This window comes from Periplaneta americana, chromosome 9 (assembly GCF_040183065.1).
Source record: "Periplaneta americana isolate PAMFEO1 chromosome 9, P.americana_PAMFEO1_priV1, whole genome shotgun sequence".
NCBI classification, from domain to species: domain Eukaryota; kingdom Metazoa; phylum Arthropoda; class Insecta; order Blattodea; family Blattidae; genus Periplaneta; species Periplaneta americana.
In genome coordinates this window covers 57,026,269-57,042,730 of record NC_091125.1, presented here as the reverse complement: position 1 = coordinate 57,042,730, position 16,462 = coordinate 57,026,269, and the positions used below count along the sequence as shown (strand labels likewise).

Sequence of the window (16,462 nt, the reverse complement as noted above, 5' to 3'; positions counted from 1 at the left end):
CACAAGAGATGGCCAGTGTCTCTTCCTGCAGCAGCCGGCGATGCTTCCTGCTTCAATACGTTTTTAACATCTCCGAAGATTATTTTGAAATACTGAACTAATCTATTCTTTCGAAATGATTGTCGGATTTTTCTTCCATTTTTTGCATAGCTTAAAACTACAAAAACTCGCTTAAAATATCTATAAACCATTCTCAAACAATATTAGACAACACTTTTCTACACACGAATTAGTAGTCCTTTGAGTATTTCCAAACAATGGAAAAAACACACACAACAACTTGAACTACATTTCATACGAATGAATAATCACTTCATTAACTCGCAACAGACTGAGGTGAACTGCACTCATGCAACGCCCAACAAACGCATCTTTGCGTACGACAGGCACACAGTGTGAGACAACGTTTCTGTATTTTCCTGGCATCATAATACGGACGACTCAGTAGAATTAAAACAGAAGACATGTATATGTATATATTTACAGTAAAGTCTCGTTAATCCGAACTACGCTAATCCGAAATTCTGGTTAATCCGAAAAAAATTATTTTAAGAAAAAACTAAATTTATTGTAATAGTACAAAGTAGCGAAAAGAAAAAATGTATAAATTCACTTAATATCTTTTACTTAAAAAAATTACGAAAATAGCACATTCAAGGGTACTTACAATAATTAGTGTTTTCTGTACATAATTTACACATCTGTCATGTTCATTAAGAAGCAGTGGTAGCGAATAATTTTGATAGTGCTCCATTTGTATTTTACATTTCAAAATGGACTTAGAGTCTAGACAAAGTCGTCAAATAGTAGGCTGGCTGGATGAAGAAGACGAACAAGAAATTATTCAAGGTGAATCGGAAGATGAAGATGATCATATTTCGGAAAGTGAACATAATACCGATACAGAACAGGAACAGGAAGCAGAGAGTAGTGATGACGACTGTGACAACACTCCACTATCTCAGTTTACTACTTACAAAGGTAAAGACTGGACTTCTTGGAGGAAGAGTGTACCACCTCGAAATGTCAAGACCAGAGCGTGCAATATAGTTACTCACCTTCCGGGCTGTAAGGGACAAGCTCGCCAAGCAAAGTTACCACTAGAAACCTGGTCGTGTCTAATAGATGATAACATCATAGATGATATTGTCAAGTACACAAATATTTACATCAGATCTATCCAGAACAATTTCGTTCGCGAACGTGATGCTTCGATAACTGATCAGACTGAGATAAAAGCACTTTTTGGTCTGTTATATTTTGCTGGTGCACTGAGGTCAGCTAAACTCGACGCTAAAGATTTGTGGACAACTGATGGAACAGGAATTCCTTTGTTTCCAGCAACAATGGGAATAAACAGATTCTTCTCTCTTTTGAGGCGCCTTCGTTTCGACGACATTACTACAAGAGAAATTAGAAAAGCGACTGATAGACTCGCTCCAATAAGAAGTTTTTTTGACTCTATCATAAAGAACTTCCTGAAAAGTTATACAGTTGCTGAATATTGCACTATCGATGAAAAATTGGAGCCCTTCCGAGGACACTGCTTATTCAGACAGTATATCAAAAGCAAACCAGCCAAATATGGCATAAAATATTTGGACTAGCTGATTCCCGCACTTTCTATGTGTTGAACTTGGAAATATACTGTGGTATGCAACCAGAAGGCCAATACCGTCAATCAGATTCTCCATCTGATGTGGTCAAACGGCTGATTACTCCTATTAGTGGAACTGGAAGAAATGTTACGTTTGATAACTGGTTTATGAGTGTGCCACTTGCCAAAGAACTTCTCAGTGATCACAACTTAACATGTGTTGGAACTGTAAGACTAAATAAACGTGAAATTCCTCCTGAATTTGTGCAGAAAAGGCGTGAACAATTTTCCAGTATTTTTGGATTTCAGGATAGACTGACTCTCACGACCTATGTTCCAAAACCAGGAAAAGTTGTTCTAGTAGCTTCCACTATGCATTATGATGATGAACTTGATCCAGACACCAGAGAGGAAAAGATACCGGAAATAATGTTTTACAATGCTACTAAAGGAGGCATTGATGTAGTGGATGAACTATGCGGTACATACAGCGTGTCCAGGAAATCCCGACGTTGGCCACTTACCGTGTTTTTTGGTCTTCTCAACATCACAGCAATTAATTCTCTAGTTATTTATAAAACTAACAATGCTACTTCACAAGGACCAATCATCCGCCGATCATTTCTGAAGGAACTGGCTCTTGGATTAGTGAAAAATCATTTGGTTTATCGGTTGACATTGAAGAATTTGCCTTTGGAAATCAGATCCACTATTCGAAGAATGAATGGTGTGGAGGAACTAACCCAACCAACACAGAAACGAATGAAGATGTCTTCAAGTCGATGTGAGGTATGTCCTAGGAAGAAGGATCGTAAAACTACTACTTCATGCCATAGGTGCAACAAGATGATTTGTAAAGAACATTCAGTGCCTTTTTGTGAGGAGTGTGCTGATACCGGAAGTGGTGATAGTGAGTGAGTGGACGAGTAACGCCCATAAATACTTTTTCTTTCATTTTTACATTTGTGTATGCATTGAGATAAAAAATATAATATTGTGGTGTTTTTCTGTCGAAGACATTCACTCAAAATTAGTATTCATATGATTATGTTAAATTAAAAAAAAGTGTTCAAATTACTTTAAAATATTCCTAACAATTATAAAATTATAGCATTTCATTATTGATTATATTTTGTTATTAGTAACACTTTATTTATTTTGGGGTAAAAAAATACCCAACGCGTGTGCTACCGCTATAAAATATTGTGCGTGTGCTGGCGGGTTAAAAACGCATACGATTTTTTAAAAACATTTATTGAATAATAATTATAATTTCCCTGAGACCTACATTCACATTCACATGTATTTTACATTCACAAATCTGAAAGGAAACTTGTACTGGAAGAAATAAATAATTTGAAACACAATAAATTATGGTACATGACATAAGGTCCACACCTGTGGAGTACTGGTTAGCGCGTCTGGCCCGAAACCAGGTTGCCCGGGTTCGAATCCCGGTCGGAGCAAGTTACCTGGTTGAGGTTTTTTTCCGGGTTTTTCCCTCAACCCAATGTGAGCAAATGCTGGGTAAGTATCGGTGCTGGACCCCGGATACTTTTCACCAGCATTATCACCTTCATTTCATTCAGACAATAAATAACCTGAGATGTTGGTACAGCGTCCTAAAATAACCTACTGAAAATACATGACATAAGTCCTTAGTCATGAAAATGCTGCATCTCTGACATGCTTTTACATTGCCACACAGCTTGTATCGGCGTCTTTGTTGTTGGGCTATAGTGCCCACAGTGATCCTTTCTCCGGTGTTCTTTGATGGTATGGAAGGAACGAGCTCGTCTTCCACTCTTTGAAGAAGTGTCATATTTTTGGCTTGCGTTATTTTGTGGCCGAAGGCGAGTGCATCCAAAGACTTTTCATATGATCGACTGACTGAGAAGCCTAGCATTGTTTATGCACACATCTAATAACGACGAAAGTAATGGTATGTGCCATTTTTTCCACGTAGGTCAGAAGTATGTACTCCACTCATATTGCAATTATATTTACGGAAAACATAAGTCAGACGAGCTTTAATTTCCTCTTCTTGTAAAGGGGCTACTTCATATTCGATAGACGTGATGCTCATCTTTATTTCTTTCTCGCTTTATTCTACGTGTCGGTGGTGGGGAATTCTCAATTTCATTGCTGATAAGATCTGAATCTTTTCTAATATCGGTGCCCCTTCCTCATAAACATTGGTAAGAAATAGTTATAATAATAATAATCTATACTAATAATAAATCTGTAGCCGAAATGTTTCTGGTAATTTTCGATTTTCCAAAAATAATTGGTCCTAACATATATAATTAACCACCCTGAAACCGAAAATCGCTTTTTTGAAATTTTTGTTTGTATGTCTGTCTGTCTGTCTGTCTGTATGTTTGTTACCTTTTCACGCGATAATGGCTGTACCGATTTCGATGAAAATTGGAATATAAATTACGTTCGTTGTAACCTAGATTATAGGCTATATGACATTCAAAATGCGTTATTTAAAAGGGGGGTTATAAGGGGGCTTGAATTAAATAAATCGAAATATCTCGCTTATTATTGATTTTTGTGAAATATGTTACACAACAAAGTTTCTTTAAAAATTATTTCTGATAAGTTTTATTCTCTGAAAAAAAATTGATAGGATTGATATTCAATGAGATAAATGAGTTTTAAAATTAAAATAACTGCCATCTAAGGCGGTGTATTGAAATAAAAAACAAATGACTTCGTCTATAACAGGCCTTGGACACAACAATCGAAAGCTATGAAACATAGCCTGCAGACAATGTTTCTGTGTTTGTATGAAGCTAAATTAACCGATTTGTATAAATAATTATTATTTCATCATTGGAAAGTGTAGTTTCTCTGGCTGGACATAATGCTATAATGTTATTACAGTAACTTGTGAGTGAATCGAGGACAGGTAAGATTAAAATAGCTTCTTATGCACAGAAAACTTGATAGGTTATTCTGTATATTCATTTCCTGTATTTCTTAAAATAATGTTTATGAACATATTCATTTTTATCTCAGAGAATTAACGAACAACGAGAGTGTATTGATTTAGTATGCAGTAGTAGTACGTTAGCTTAGCAATCCATTATTTTATAATTCAAATTTTAACTATGCTCAATTGAATCGTGTTAAAATACATAAAATACATATGCAATAAATGCAATGCAAAAAAATTGGGTAATGAGCCAAGCAGATTATGTTGCGCTGTTGTAAAAGTTGTTCCTCCTGAGATTCAAGAGCTCCCACAACAAATTAAAAACTTTCTAATTCGAGTACATCCGTTATCAACACAATTTTTCATAATATAATATAATATAATATAATATAATATAATATAATATAATATAATATAATATAATATAATATAATATATAATATAATATAATATAATATAACATAATATAATATAATATAATATAATATAATATAATATAATATAATATAATATAATATAATATAATATAATATAAACATAATAATAAATCTGTAGCCAAAATTTTTCTGTTAATTTTCGCTTTTCCAAAAAGAATTGTTATAACAATTAAGAAACATGTTAAAGGAATTGTCATTGCACCAAATGAGTGGTCTCTGGATCAAAATGATCGCATTTTAATATTTTAAACACAATTTAAATTAAGTAACATATTAAACGATTTATACTTCTATCAAACACGAATGTTCCCTGGATCAAATGTCCTATTTTAATTATGTATTTTATATTTATTTCTAACGGGTGCAGCGGAGCGCACGGGTACGGCTAGTAATATAATATAATATAATATAATATAATATAATATAATATAATATAATATAATATAATATAATATATACTAATAATAAATCTGTAGCCGAAATTTTTCTGGTAATTTTCGATTTTCCAAAAATAATGGGTCCTAACATATATAATTAACCACCCTGAAACCGAAAATCGCTTTTTTGAAATTTTTGTTTGTATGTCTGTCTATCTGTCTGTCTGTATGTTTGTTACCTTTTCACGCGATAATGGATGAACGGATTTCGATGAAAATTGGAATATAAATTATGTTCGTTGTAACTTAGATTTTAGGCTATATGGCATTCAAAATATATTATTTAAAAGGGGATTATAAGGGGGCCTGAATTAAATAAATCGAAATATTGGATTATTATTGATTTTGTGAAAAATGTTACATAACAAAAGTTTCTTTAAGAATAATTTGCGATAAGTTTTATTTCCTGAAAAATTTTGATAGGACTGATATTTAATGAGATAAATGAGTTTTAAAATTAAAATAATTGCCATCTAAGGCCGTATAATGAAATAAAAAACAAATGACTTCGTCTATAAGGGGCCTTGGACAGCAACAAAAAAAAAAGCTATGAAAGATAGCCTACAGAGAATGTTTCTGTGTTTGTATGAAGTTATATCGGAAGCTAAATTAACCGATTTGTATAATTAATTATTATTTCACCATTGGAAAGTGTAGTTTCTCTAGATGGACATAATGCTATAATGTTATTACAGTAACTTCTGATATGATATAATATAATATAATATAATATAATATAATATAATATAATATAATATAATATAATATAATATAATATAATATAATATAATATAATATAATATAATTTAAGTTATTTGAAGGATTCAGAACCATAGTGGGCCAAACGCCATTTACTGAATACGTAGAAAACAAGGGTTAAAATTAAGTTATTACCATAATTCAATGGAAACCTATAACAAGTAAAATAAAGTGTACACATTAAATCTAAATGATGTCAATGTTCATTACACTATGGTTGCATGTAATAAAAATTAGAAACATGTTAAAGGAATTGTCATTGCACCAATGAGGGGTCTCTGGACCAGAATGATCGCATTTTAATTATTTGGATGCAATTTAAATTAAGTAACATATTAAACAATTTATCCTTCTATCAAACACGAATGTTCCCTGGATCAAATATCCTATTTTAATTATGTAATTACTTTATATGCCTATTTATTTCTAACGGGTGCAGCGGAGCGCACGGGTACGGCTAGTAATACTACTACTACTTCTACTACTACTACTACTACTACTACTACTACTACTACTACTAATAATAATAATAATAATAATAATAATAATAATAATAATAATAATAATAATAATCTATACTAATAATAAATCTGTAGCCGAAATTTTTCTGGTAATTTTCGATTTTCCAAAAATAATTGGTCCTAACATATATAATTAACCACCCTGAAACCGAAAATCGCTTTTTTGAAATTTTTGTTTGTATGTCTGTCTGTCTGTATGTTTGTTACCTTTTCACGCGATAATGGCTGTACCGATTTCGATGAAAATTGGAATATAAATTACGTTCGTTGTAACGTAGATTATAGGCTATATGACATTCAAAATGCGTTATTTAAAAGGGGGGTTATAAGGGGGCCTGAATTAAATAAATCGAAATATCTCGCTTATTATTGATTTTTGTGAAATATGTTACACAACAAAGTTTCTTTAAAAATTATTTCTGATAAGTTTTATTCTCTGAAAAAAATTGATAGGACTGATATTCAATGAGATAAATGAGTTTTAAAATTAAAATAACTGCCATCTAAGGCGGTGTATTGAAATAAAAAACAAATGACTTCGTCTATAAGGGGCCTTGGACACAACAATCGAAAGCTATGAAACATAGGCTACAGACAATGTTTCTGTGTTTGTATGAAGCTAAATTAACCGATTTGTATAAATAATTATTATTTCATCATTGGAAAGTGTAGTTTCTCTGGCTGGACATAATGCTATAATGTTATTACAGTAACTTGTGAGTGAATCGAGGACAGGTAAGATTAAAATAGCTTCTTATGCACAGAAAACTTGATAGGTTATTCTGTATATTCATTTCCTGTATTTCTTAAAATAATGTTTATGAACATATTCATTTTTATCTCAGAGAATTAACGAACAACGAGAGTGTATTGATTTAGTATGCAGTAGTAGTACGTTAGCTTAGCAATCCATTATTTTATAATTCAAATTTTAACTATGCTCAATTGAATCGTGTTAAAATACATAAAATACATATGCAATAAATGCAATGCAAAAAAATTGGGTAATGAGCCAAGCAGATTATGTTGCGCTGTTGTAAAAGTTGTTCCTCCTGAGATTCAAGAGCTCCCACAACAAATTAAAAACTTTCTAATTCGAGTACATCCGTTATCAACACAATTTTTCATAATATAATATAATATAATATAATATAATATAATATAATATATAATATAATATAATATAATATAACATAATATAATATAATATAAACATAATAATAAATCTGTAGCCAAAATTTTTCTGTTAATTTTCGCTTTTCCAAAAAGAATTGGTAATAACAATTAAGAAATATGTTAAAGGAATTGTCATTGCACCAAACGAGTGTCTCTGGATCAAAATGATCGCATTTTAATATTTTAAATACATTTTAAATTAAGTAACATATTAAACGATTTATCCTTCTATCAAACACGAATGTTCCATGGATCAAATGTCCTATTTTATGTAATTACTTTATATTTATTTCTAATGGGTGCAGCGGAGCGCACGGGTACGGCTAGTAATAATAATATAATGAGATAATTTAGATATTTATCTGTGATATATATAACCATTAAACCTTGAGAAACCTGAAACAGCTATTATTATTAACAAGAATTGTTAGAAAAATATTTCGTTAGCCTATTCTTAAATTATGCTGAACAATGTCTGGTAGCTCTGTCACTAACTCTGCTGTGGCTTGTAGTTGAGCTCGGTTGGAGTCCTTGCAATCTTCATCTCCAGAATCTGCATCCGTTATCCTCAGGCAGACCAATGAATATATCTGCTCCATATTTTGGGATTTCGGAAGAATCAGATCTCTCCAATTATTCTAGAATTTAGGTTACTGTCAGACCAATGAGTCTGAAAAGAGGGAATAATTATGATTATGGAAACTGTAATGAAGGATCTCACTTTTCAGATGGGGCCAGTAGGGAATTCTCATGAAGATAATAAAAAGACAAAACGGGGTCATTCTGATTGTTATTCACACTCGGCTCTCATAGGTGCCGCTAGTGCCGAGAATTATGATCTACTTATTTCGTCAAAGACTATCCAGAGTGCATCCCAAGCAGTGAGATATAACATTACACAAATAAAACAATGTTGTAAACGAAAGCGGTAATAAGCCTGAGATATTCTGAGAAGTGCTATCAGAATTATCATTCCCAAAAGCACTCTCAATTCTTACACAAACTTCTATTGAGGTAGTTGTTCGTAAAAACATCGCTCAAAGGAAAATAATAAGAAAACAAAATGATTTCATAATGAAAAGCTATGTGAAAGGTAATCCTCGAATAAGTGCTTAGTGGGTCGTTATCGACCCACACTAAAATCTAAGCCCTACTGTACAGCAAATAGCGTAAATATTGACAAAAACATGTAAGATACATACAGTATTCTCCTGAATCTTCTTGGCAGGAAACACTGATTGTTAATAAAATTCACGGATTGAACAGAGTTTTTACTCACTTTTTCTTCTCCAAGGCAGACGGTAGTTGCGTCATATTTATTCGGCAAGTTCCCGCGCAATAATGACGTGGTCTGTTGGTTTCCCGCGTGTTCCACAAGTGCATTGCACCTTTGTGCATCTAAGAAAAGTAGATACGTTGTGTTGCCTAGGCTGATTCGAGTGGAAAATAATTTTAATCAATGGGTCGAAAACGACCCACCTGGGCATAAATGGGTTAAATCAGTAATTTTGTCTTGTTGTAATGAAGTGAACCTGTTGCTTGTGGTTCTAAAAATAGCAACAGAGTACTCCCACCACCATTTATCAGCGCTCGTAATTAGCATGCATTGCATTACAGGAAATATTTCGGTTAATCCGAAAATCTTTTAATCCAAATAGGTCTTGGTCCAAATTAGTTCGGATTAGCTAACTAGACTCTACTGTATATATGTATATGTATATGTATATATATATATATATATATATATATATATATATATATATATATATATATGTGTGTGTGTGTGTGTGTGTGTGTGTGTATATATATATATATATATATACACGCATACGGTACCTTACTTTCAAAACAACACTCATGTTGAAGACCTCATGTATATTTGAATAGTTAAGCGGAAAAACGTTGCAAGAGCCAAATTAAAATTTTACAGGAACTGAAAAAGAAATACTTACTGCGTAGAGGTGTAACGTTTTCCCACAACCACCTAGTTTCAACAGCCTATATTGAAGGTTGTACTTCAATTTTCAACCAACAGAGTTCAATACAGTATAAAACAGAGTACATGCAACATGTTTATATTAAAACATTGCAATTTAGAAAACAAAATGTCGTTTGCAAGTTTTTCCGCTTAGCTATTCATTTGTTACTATACAAATGTATTTCTAGATTAATATTTATCCAGTTGAAGGTGGGATTAGCTTAGATAATAATTCGCCATAAAAGTTAAGAGTTCATCTTCAGCAGATATTGTAAGGAGCGGCGAAAAAGGCGTTATTTGGTACATTTCCTCTGGAAACTGGGATTTCCATTTCGATATCATGGAACCTTGGCATTGTCCGAGCTTCTTAAAACACCAGCAGGGTCGGGGACTTGTCTTTAGTGGTGCTGCTTTTCTCGTTCAGCTCAACGAAATGGGAGGTGGATGCTGTGGGATGCAGCGGTAATAGTTGTCTATGCTGTAGCGAGTACTCGTGCCCAGCAGGAATAATTGCCCGGCCACTTATCTTTCTGCTAGTTGACAATCCTTTCGACTTTCTCCCTGTAATTACTTAAGTCCCTTAAGTGGCCTTTAGACTAGAAGTTCAAATAAAATTTAAGCTGAATCCCAAGAGCCTTTCAAAGATGCGATTATCAGTGCGTACCTTTTATTGATAATTCCTACTTTCTCCCTCATTAGTTAATTACCTAATTAATTCATTCATTCATAATTCGGGTTGCTATACCCATGCCTAACATAATACAGATACAGTCATCAACTTTGTTTCTCTGCATATTAAAAGTAAATTTAAACAGGGATAATAAACAAGCAGCCAATTCACAAGGCTACTTCAACAGCTGCGTATCTGGTTTTAATGAGGGCATTGATCCTGTAATTAACATGGAGGCATGAGATAATTTCTTTTTCTGCCTTTACAGTTTAGCACAATCTGTTCGTTTGTTTATATTTATTATCTTAAAGATTTACCGTAGTCCTATGTTTTCACAAAAAGCAAATACAGTTTCCTAGGCCGAGTTTGAACATGAGATACTTGAGATTTGAGGCAATCTGAGTAGCTATTGTTACTGCGTTATCATCAGACTTTCATTATCGTCGTCTACAAAGTAATCATAATCGATATCATACTTGGCATAATCGTCGTTATCATAATTTATTGTTCCTTCATCATGATGTCCGACTTTGAATAGCCTACGTGAAATAAAGACGTCATTAAGTAGAGAACTGTGTAAGTCATATTATGCAGAAGTATGATGTTTTAACATGTCTGTTGTATATCCAGGCAGCATCAACCTGATCTGTGTACCGCTGGGCTGCTTGGTGTCAGGGACCATCACACAGCCGCTGGGGCGCAAGAAGTCCATGATGCTGGTGAACATCCCGTTCATCGTGGCCTGGATCATGTTCCACTACTCTAGCAACGTGGGCATGTTGTACGCCAGTCTCGTGCTCACGGGGACGGGGGGAGGGCTCTTGGAGGCGCCGGTAAGTTGGTCAATGTTACACAGTGTCCAGCATATGGTAGGCACACTTCAAGAACTACAGTTACCTTCTTCCCTCCTAGCGTTGAGGAGAGAATTAAACACCCTTTACTGATTGCAGGGAACATTCACGCATCTCAATAGCGGACACATCTTGCTAAAGGAAGATTTAAAATTTCTCTGGAGAATTTCACAATTATTCATTAGTGACTACCTCATATCTACTCCTAATAATTTCCAAAGTGTGCAACTGCAGTGTCAGAATTACAATAATTGATAATTTGTGTTGTAAAAATGCAACTTGAAGTCTTAATTGAAAGAGTGAAAGAAGCAAAGAATAATCTTCGATTTTTAAATGTAGAAATGCATTTTATTTTTTATTTCTTTAATTATGGACATATTAAAATTTCTCAAGACAATCTCTGAGATTAATTAAAATAAACACTGATATTTAAAAGCTATGTAGTTATGTATAAAATTTATTTCAGAATAGTGAAAATAAAGAAACCGACAATAGTAATATACGTTCCGTTTTAGAAATCTTGTATAATTAAAATGAGTTAATGAATTTTACATTACTAATAGAATAACATATAAAATATATACTAACGCAGTGCATATTGACACGTAGTCACTTGCGTCTATGCCTTATTTTTGGCGATTATGATGGAAAATCCTGATATGATGTTGGGGCACCCATTAGATCGAATTCTGTTAGCTCCGTATGATAGGATAACATGAGTGTGGAAGTAAGCGGGATGGATGGAGATGAAGGTGATAATGGCGGCGAAATGAAACGGGTCCGGCGCCGAAAATTACTCAGCATTTTCTCTTAATGGTTGGGAAAACTCCGAAAAAAACCTCAACCAAGCAACTTTCCCCAACCAGATTCGATCCTGAGCTCGCTAGTTTCACAGTCAAACACGTTGACCTCTATTCCAAAGCGGTTGGCCAGCATATAACATACGGTATATTAATTTTTGATTTTCTCAAGAAGAAACATTTTTCTGCAGGAGACATTTTTTTGGTTCCAGGAAGGAATCTATAGTTTGAGAATTTTCACTCTAGGCCTACTCCATAATTAAATTGCATTTGTCTTTAGTACAATACTCAAGTAATATTATATCTGGCAATAAATGAAAGTTATGGAAAGTGCGGATAACCGCGATAAATTTACTCATGACTGCTGATCTAGGACTTTTTATCCCAAATTTCTCAAAATCGCATCATAAAAACGGTATGTGGCCGGGCAATTAATCCTGCTGGGCACGAGTACCCGCTTGAATCCCAAGAGCATTTCAAAGACGATCTTCAAGCTTCGCGTCAATTTAGTCGTTGCGATTCTCTGGTATTGTGATGTGATGATACAGATATGTGGAACTCAGTGTCTTGTGTAGAACTGATAAATCTCCACTTTGTATTGTGCAAAGATGCTTGCGTATTTGAAATTGTCTTCTGCTTTAGACTGTGTTACTGTTACTGAATTCTGCTTTATAAACATCTCCATGCCGCCATACGTGTTGCACTGAGGCTATTGTATACTGTATAAGCCCTCTTGTCACAGTTCCGTCGCTTAGATTTAGATAATACTCCAATTAACTGGCTGCAAGATAGTTTCCTCTCTCTCTTTCCCCTCCCCCTCCCTCCCTCTCTCTCTCTCTCTCTCCTTCCTCCCCTTACAGCCAGCTCTATGTTCCCTTAAATTTAGCCTTGACTTCCCCGTGATTGATGCCTAGTCCATCGCAATCTGAGCCTTCTTCCTCTTCTTTTACCTTTCTCCAAAGATCTTTTTCGCCATAATTTCTTTGTTTATTATGACATGTCCAGGCCAGTTAAACCTTCTAGTTTTAATTACTGAAACTATATCAAGCGATTACATGTATTAATTATATTGATATTTTTTCTAATATAGCTACGATTGACGATTATCATCTCCTTAAAATCATTCTTTCCCAATCTCTCTAAAACTTGCAATATGTATAATTTTTTACGATGTACAGACTGTTACTTACATCACTGGTCCTATCTTTAGTTTTCTTTGCTTCAATCCGATTTTGGTTAATTATAAAAGATCTGAGATAATTAATTAAAATATTCAACTCTGAACTTCTGTCCTTCTATTTCCAGTGTTAACATTTGGTTATTCTCTTCTTTGTTATTCATCATATACTTCACTTTCCTCACTATAAACTAATAATAAGACCAATTTGAGTTGCCGCCATCATCACAACTTTAACAATCTCGCAGATCATCCTAGAATTACCACATTGACATCGATTGCAAAAGCTAAACAGTAATTTGGATTTATTATTAATAGTTCACAGAATAGTACATATACATAATAATTAAAACTAACATATATACTATTTATAATTTTACACATTAAATATACAATTTTTAACATAATTTCTAAAATCAAATAATTAATGTATTTGCAAAGCAATGTCAAAAGACGTAAGTCAAAAGACAAAGCAACAGCATTTGTGAGGTGTATCAAATTCTACAATTTGGAATTCCTCGTTAGAGTAATTAAGTTATCTTATCTTGCACTTACGTCTGATTGCAAAAGCTGAACACAGAATCATACTATTATATTGCATACTCGTTACATTACTTGCCACCGGTATAACTCATGCATTAGCGTTTGCTTGCTGATATGGAGATACGCCCGGTCTTGAGTTCGATTACTATTTGAGTTGATTACCTGGTTGGATTTCCTCCAATGTTTTCCTTAACTGTAAGGCAAATGTCAGGTAATTCCATGTAAATCCTCGACCTCATCTCTCCAAATAACATCTTTCATAATATAATAATAATAATAATAATAATAATAATAATACAGTAGGGACTCGATCATCCGAACACTTGATAAGCCGAAGGATGCAGTAGTTCGAACGGACTCGAGAGACTCCCTCTTCCCGTCCCCTCATTTATTGTATACTTGTCCGAACATGCAACAGTTCAGCAAAGAGTTGGTCATATGTTTCATCACATATGATACGAAAGTCGTGGAAAAATCTTTCTCCAGAGTTGATGTCAGATAACGACGTCCCCAGTGTCCAGGATAACGAGGAAAGTCTCAGCCCAATTTTGCTCAAGTTGGCACAAGACAATAAGATCATCACTGAAGATAAGGCTTAAAGTGGGCATCTGAGGGCTGTGATGATGCAATACATCACCAAGAAATTTCGACTGATGAGAAAATCGTACAAGCTGTCAACAACGAGGAGGCCAAGGAGGAAGAAGAAAATGATGTCATGAACCTCACTACGAAAGTGTCTGCTTCGGAAGCAGTGAAAGCTTTGAACATAGCTCTTCCGTGGGCTGAAGAAAACAGCAAAGAGTGGTCAAATTATGTTGCTGCGGCATATGCAAGATTGTGCATTTGATCAAAAGTTGAATAACAGTATTAAAAAAATTGTGTAGAAAGGAAGTACAGTATGTATTAAGAAACGTTTTGGCATGTTAAAAAAGTGTTTATTTTTTCATCGTAAGATTTCTTATTTCGTTCAAAAAAACCCTGGTAATCCGAGAAATTCATAATACGAATGATCCCTTTCCCCAATCTGTTCGGATTATCAAGTCCCTACTGTAATAATAATGACAACAGTAATAACAAAAATAATGTTGCCCCATCTGCAGCATAGGGCTTTGGTGAAACTCTTTCACTCTTTCTTTCACTCAGGTCTTTTGAGTCGACCACATTTCCTGGCACCTTGAGGGTACCAATCCAACACCGGCCTCTCAACAGTTCCATCTGGCTTCACTAGTGTGTGCGATCCAGAGCCACTTTCACTCTTTAATCTGCACACTGTTGTTGATTTGTCTCTTTCCAAAGATCTTCACTTGAGATCACGTTTGACCACCAAATGAATATTTAGGTTGTGAAGCAGACATTGATTGATGAAGATTTGTACTTTGTTATTAACTTATGCGTTTAATCACCTTCTATGTTTAACATCCGTATAGGAGAATTATCAAATTTGTTCTTTGTGTAGAGTTTCTATTCATTTTTTGTACCATCTAACTGCATTTAGAATTAATCTTTCATTAGCTTACTGTCCCTACATCATATAGAAAACTCCTTTCGTCTTGCTTTAACCCTTCGGAAGTCGCGTACCTGTTTGTGACATTAGTAGTCGCGTGGGGATGCCTGACCTCCCCAATTAATTCTTCCCTGTTTATTCAATAATTATTGTCGTTTTCGTTGGAGACATTCTTTACAATTCTTTAAAGGGACTAATTTTATTACAGTATCGTAATTATTGTTTATCTAATGTGCAAAACGACAGAGAATTTTATACTTTTAAGAACACAATGTAAATATGAATACCAATAATATGTCACAATACTCCTGGCAATCAATACGTTATTACTTTCCCGTTATCTGATACATTTGAAAAACATAACAAAGGCTTAATTCTGTGGTTCAGTGCAATAACTCTTTAACTCTCACACAGCTTTCCTGTGAAAATCAAAATTAAACAAATTGTAAGCATTGAACAAATGATAATGTTGTCATCGCTCTTCTACCTTTGATGTTGTAGAAACATAGGTCTTCATGACAGCCACAATAAGATAAATGATAAATAAAATATTTCAATTCACGTTAACATCATCTATTTTTTTTAGGATTATACAGTTTTTGCACTTAACCACAAAATTATTAATTATTGTTATTACTGACCTGTTATTTTTCACCAGTTTCAAACACTTCATTCTTTACACGTACATCTATAAAACTAAACATAAATCAATAAGAAAAACACAAATTGTAGCAACTGTAAATAGCTTTCCTTTTTCTTTAGCAAAATCCTCCATTTCACTCATTATCTCGCTCGAAGCACTTTTCACAGACATTCTTCGTATGTTTCACACACATCACTTCGTAGCACTTGCAACAATAGGCATTTGTTTTCTTGTCCTTCTTCCTTGGCATATTGTACATCGTCCTGGCTTCGGTGCTCGTTCCCGTGATGTTTGACCTTGGTTTTCTTCGGTAACTCCTGACAACTTTGCTGCTTTTGCTCGTAGATCCTTGGTCAAGTACTGGGAATTGACTCTCTTCCGGATTCCTGGTTTTACCAAACATTCTCCCACTTCACGTAGAAACA

At 34.0% G+C, this 16,462-nt stretch overlaps 1 protein-coding gene across 2 annotated transcripts in view; it reads left to right on the top strand.

Annotated features, from left to right (window-relative positions):
* The window catches only part of LOC138705944 (facilitated trehalose transporter Tret1-like), a 69,240-nt gene that overhangs the window by 39,407 nt on the left and 13,371 nt on the right, over positions 1 to 16,462 (top strand). For both annotated transcript variants that reach the window (XM_069834751.1, XM_069834752.1), the window contains exon 4: positions 11,150 to 11,352. In XM_069834751.1, the coding sequence (XP_069690852.1) occupies positions 11,150 to 11,352 (203 nt within the window). The remainder of the gene's footprint in view (positions 1 to 11,149; positions 11,353 to 16,462) is intronic.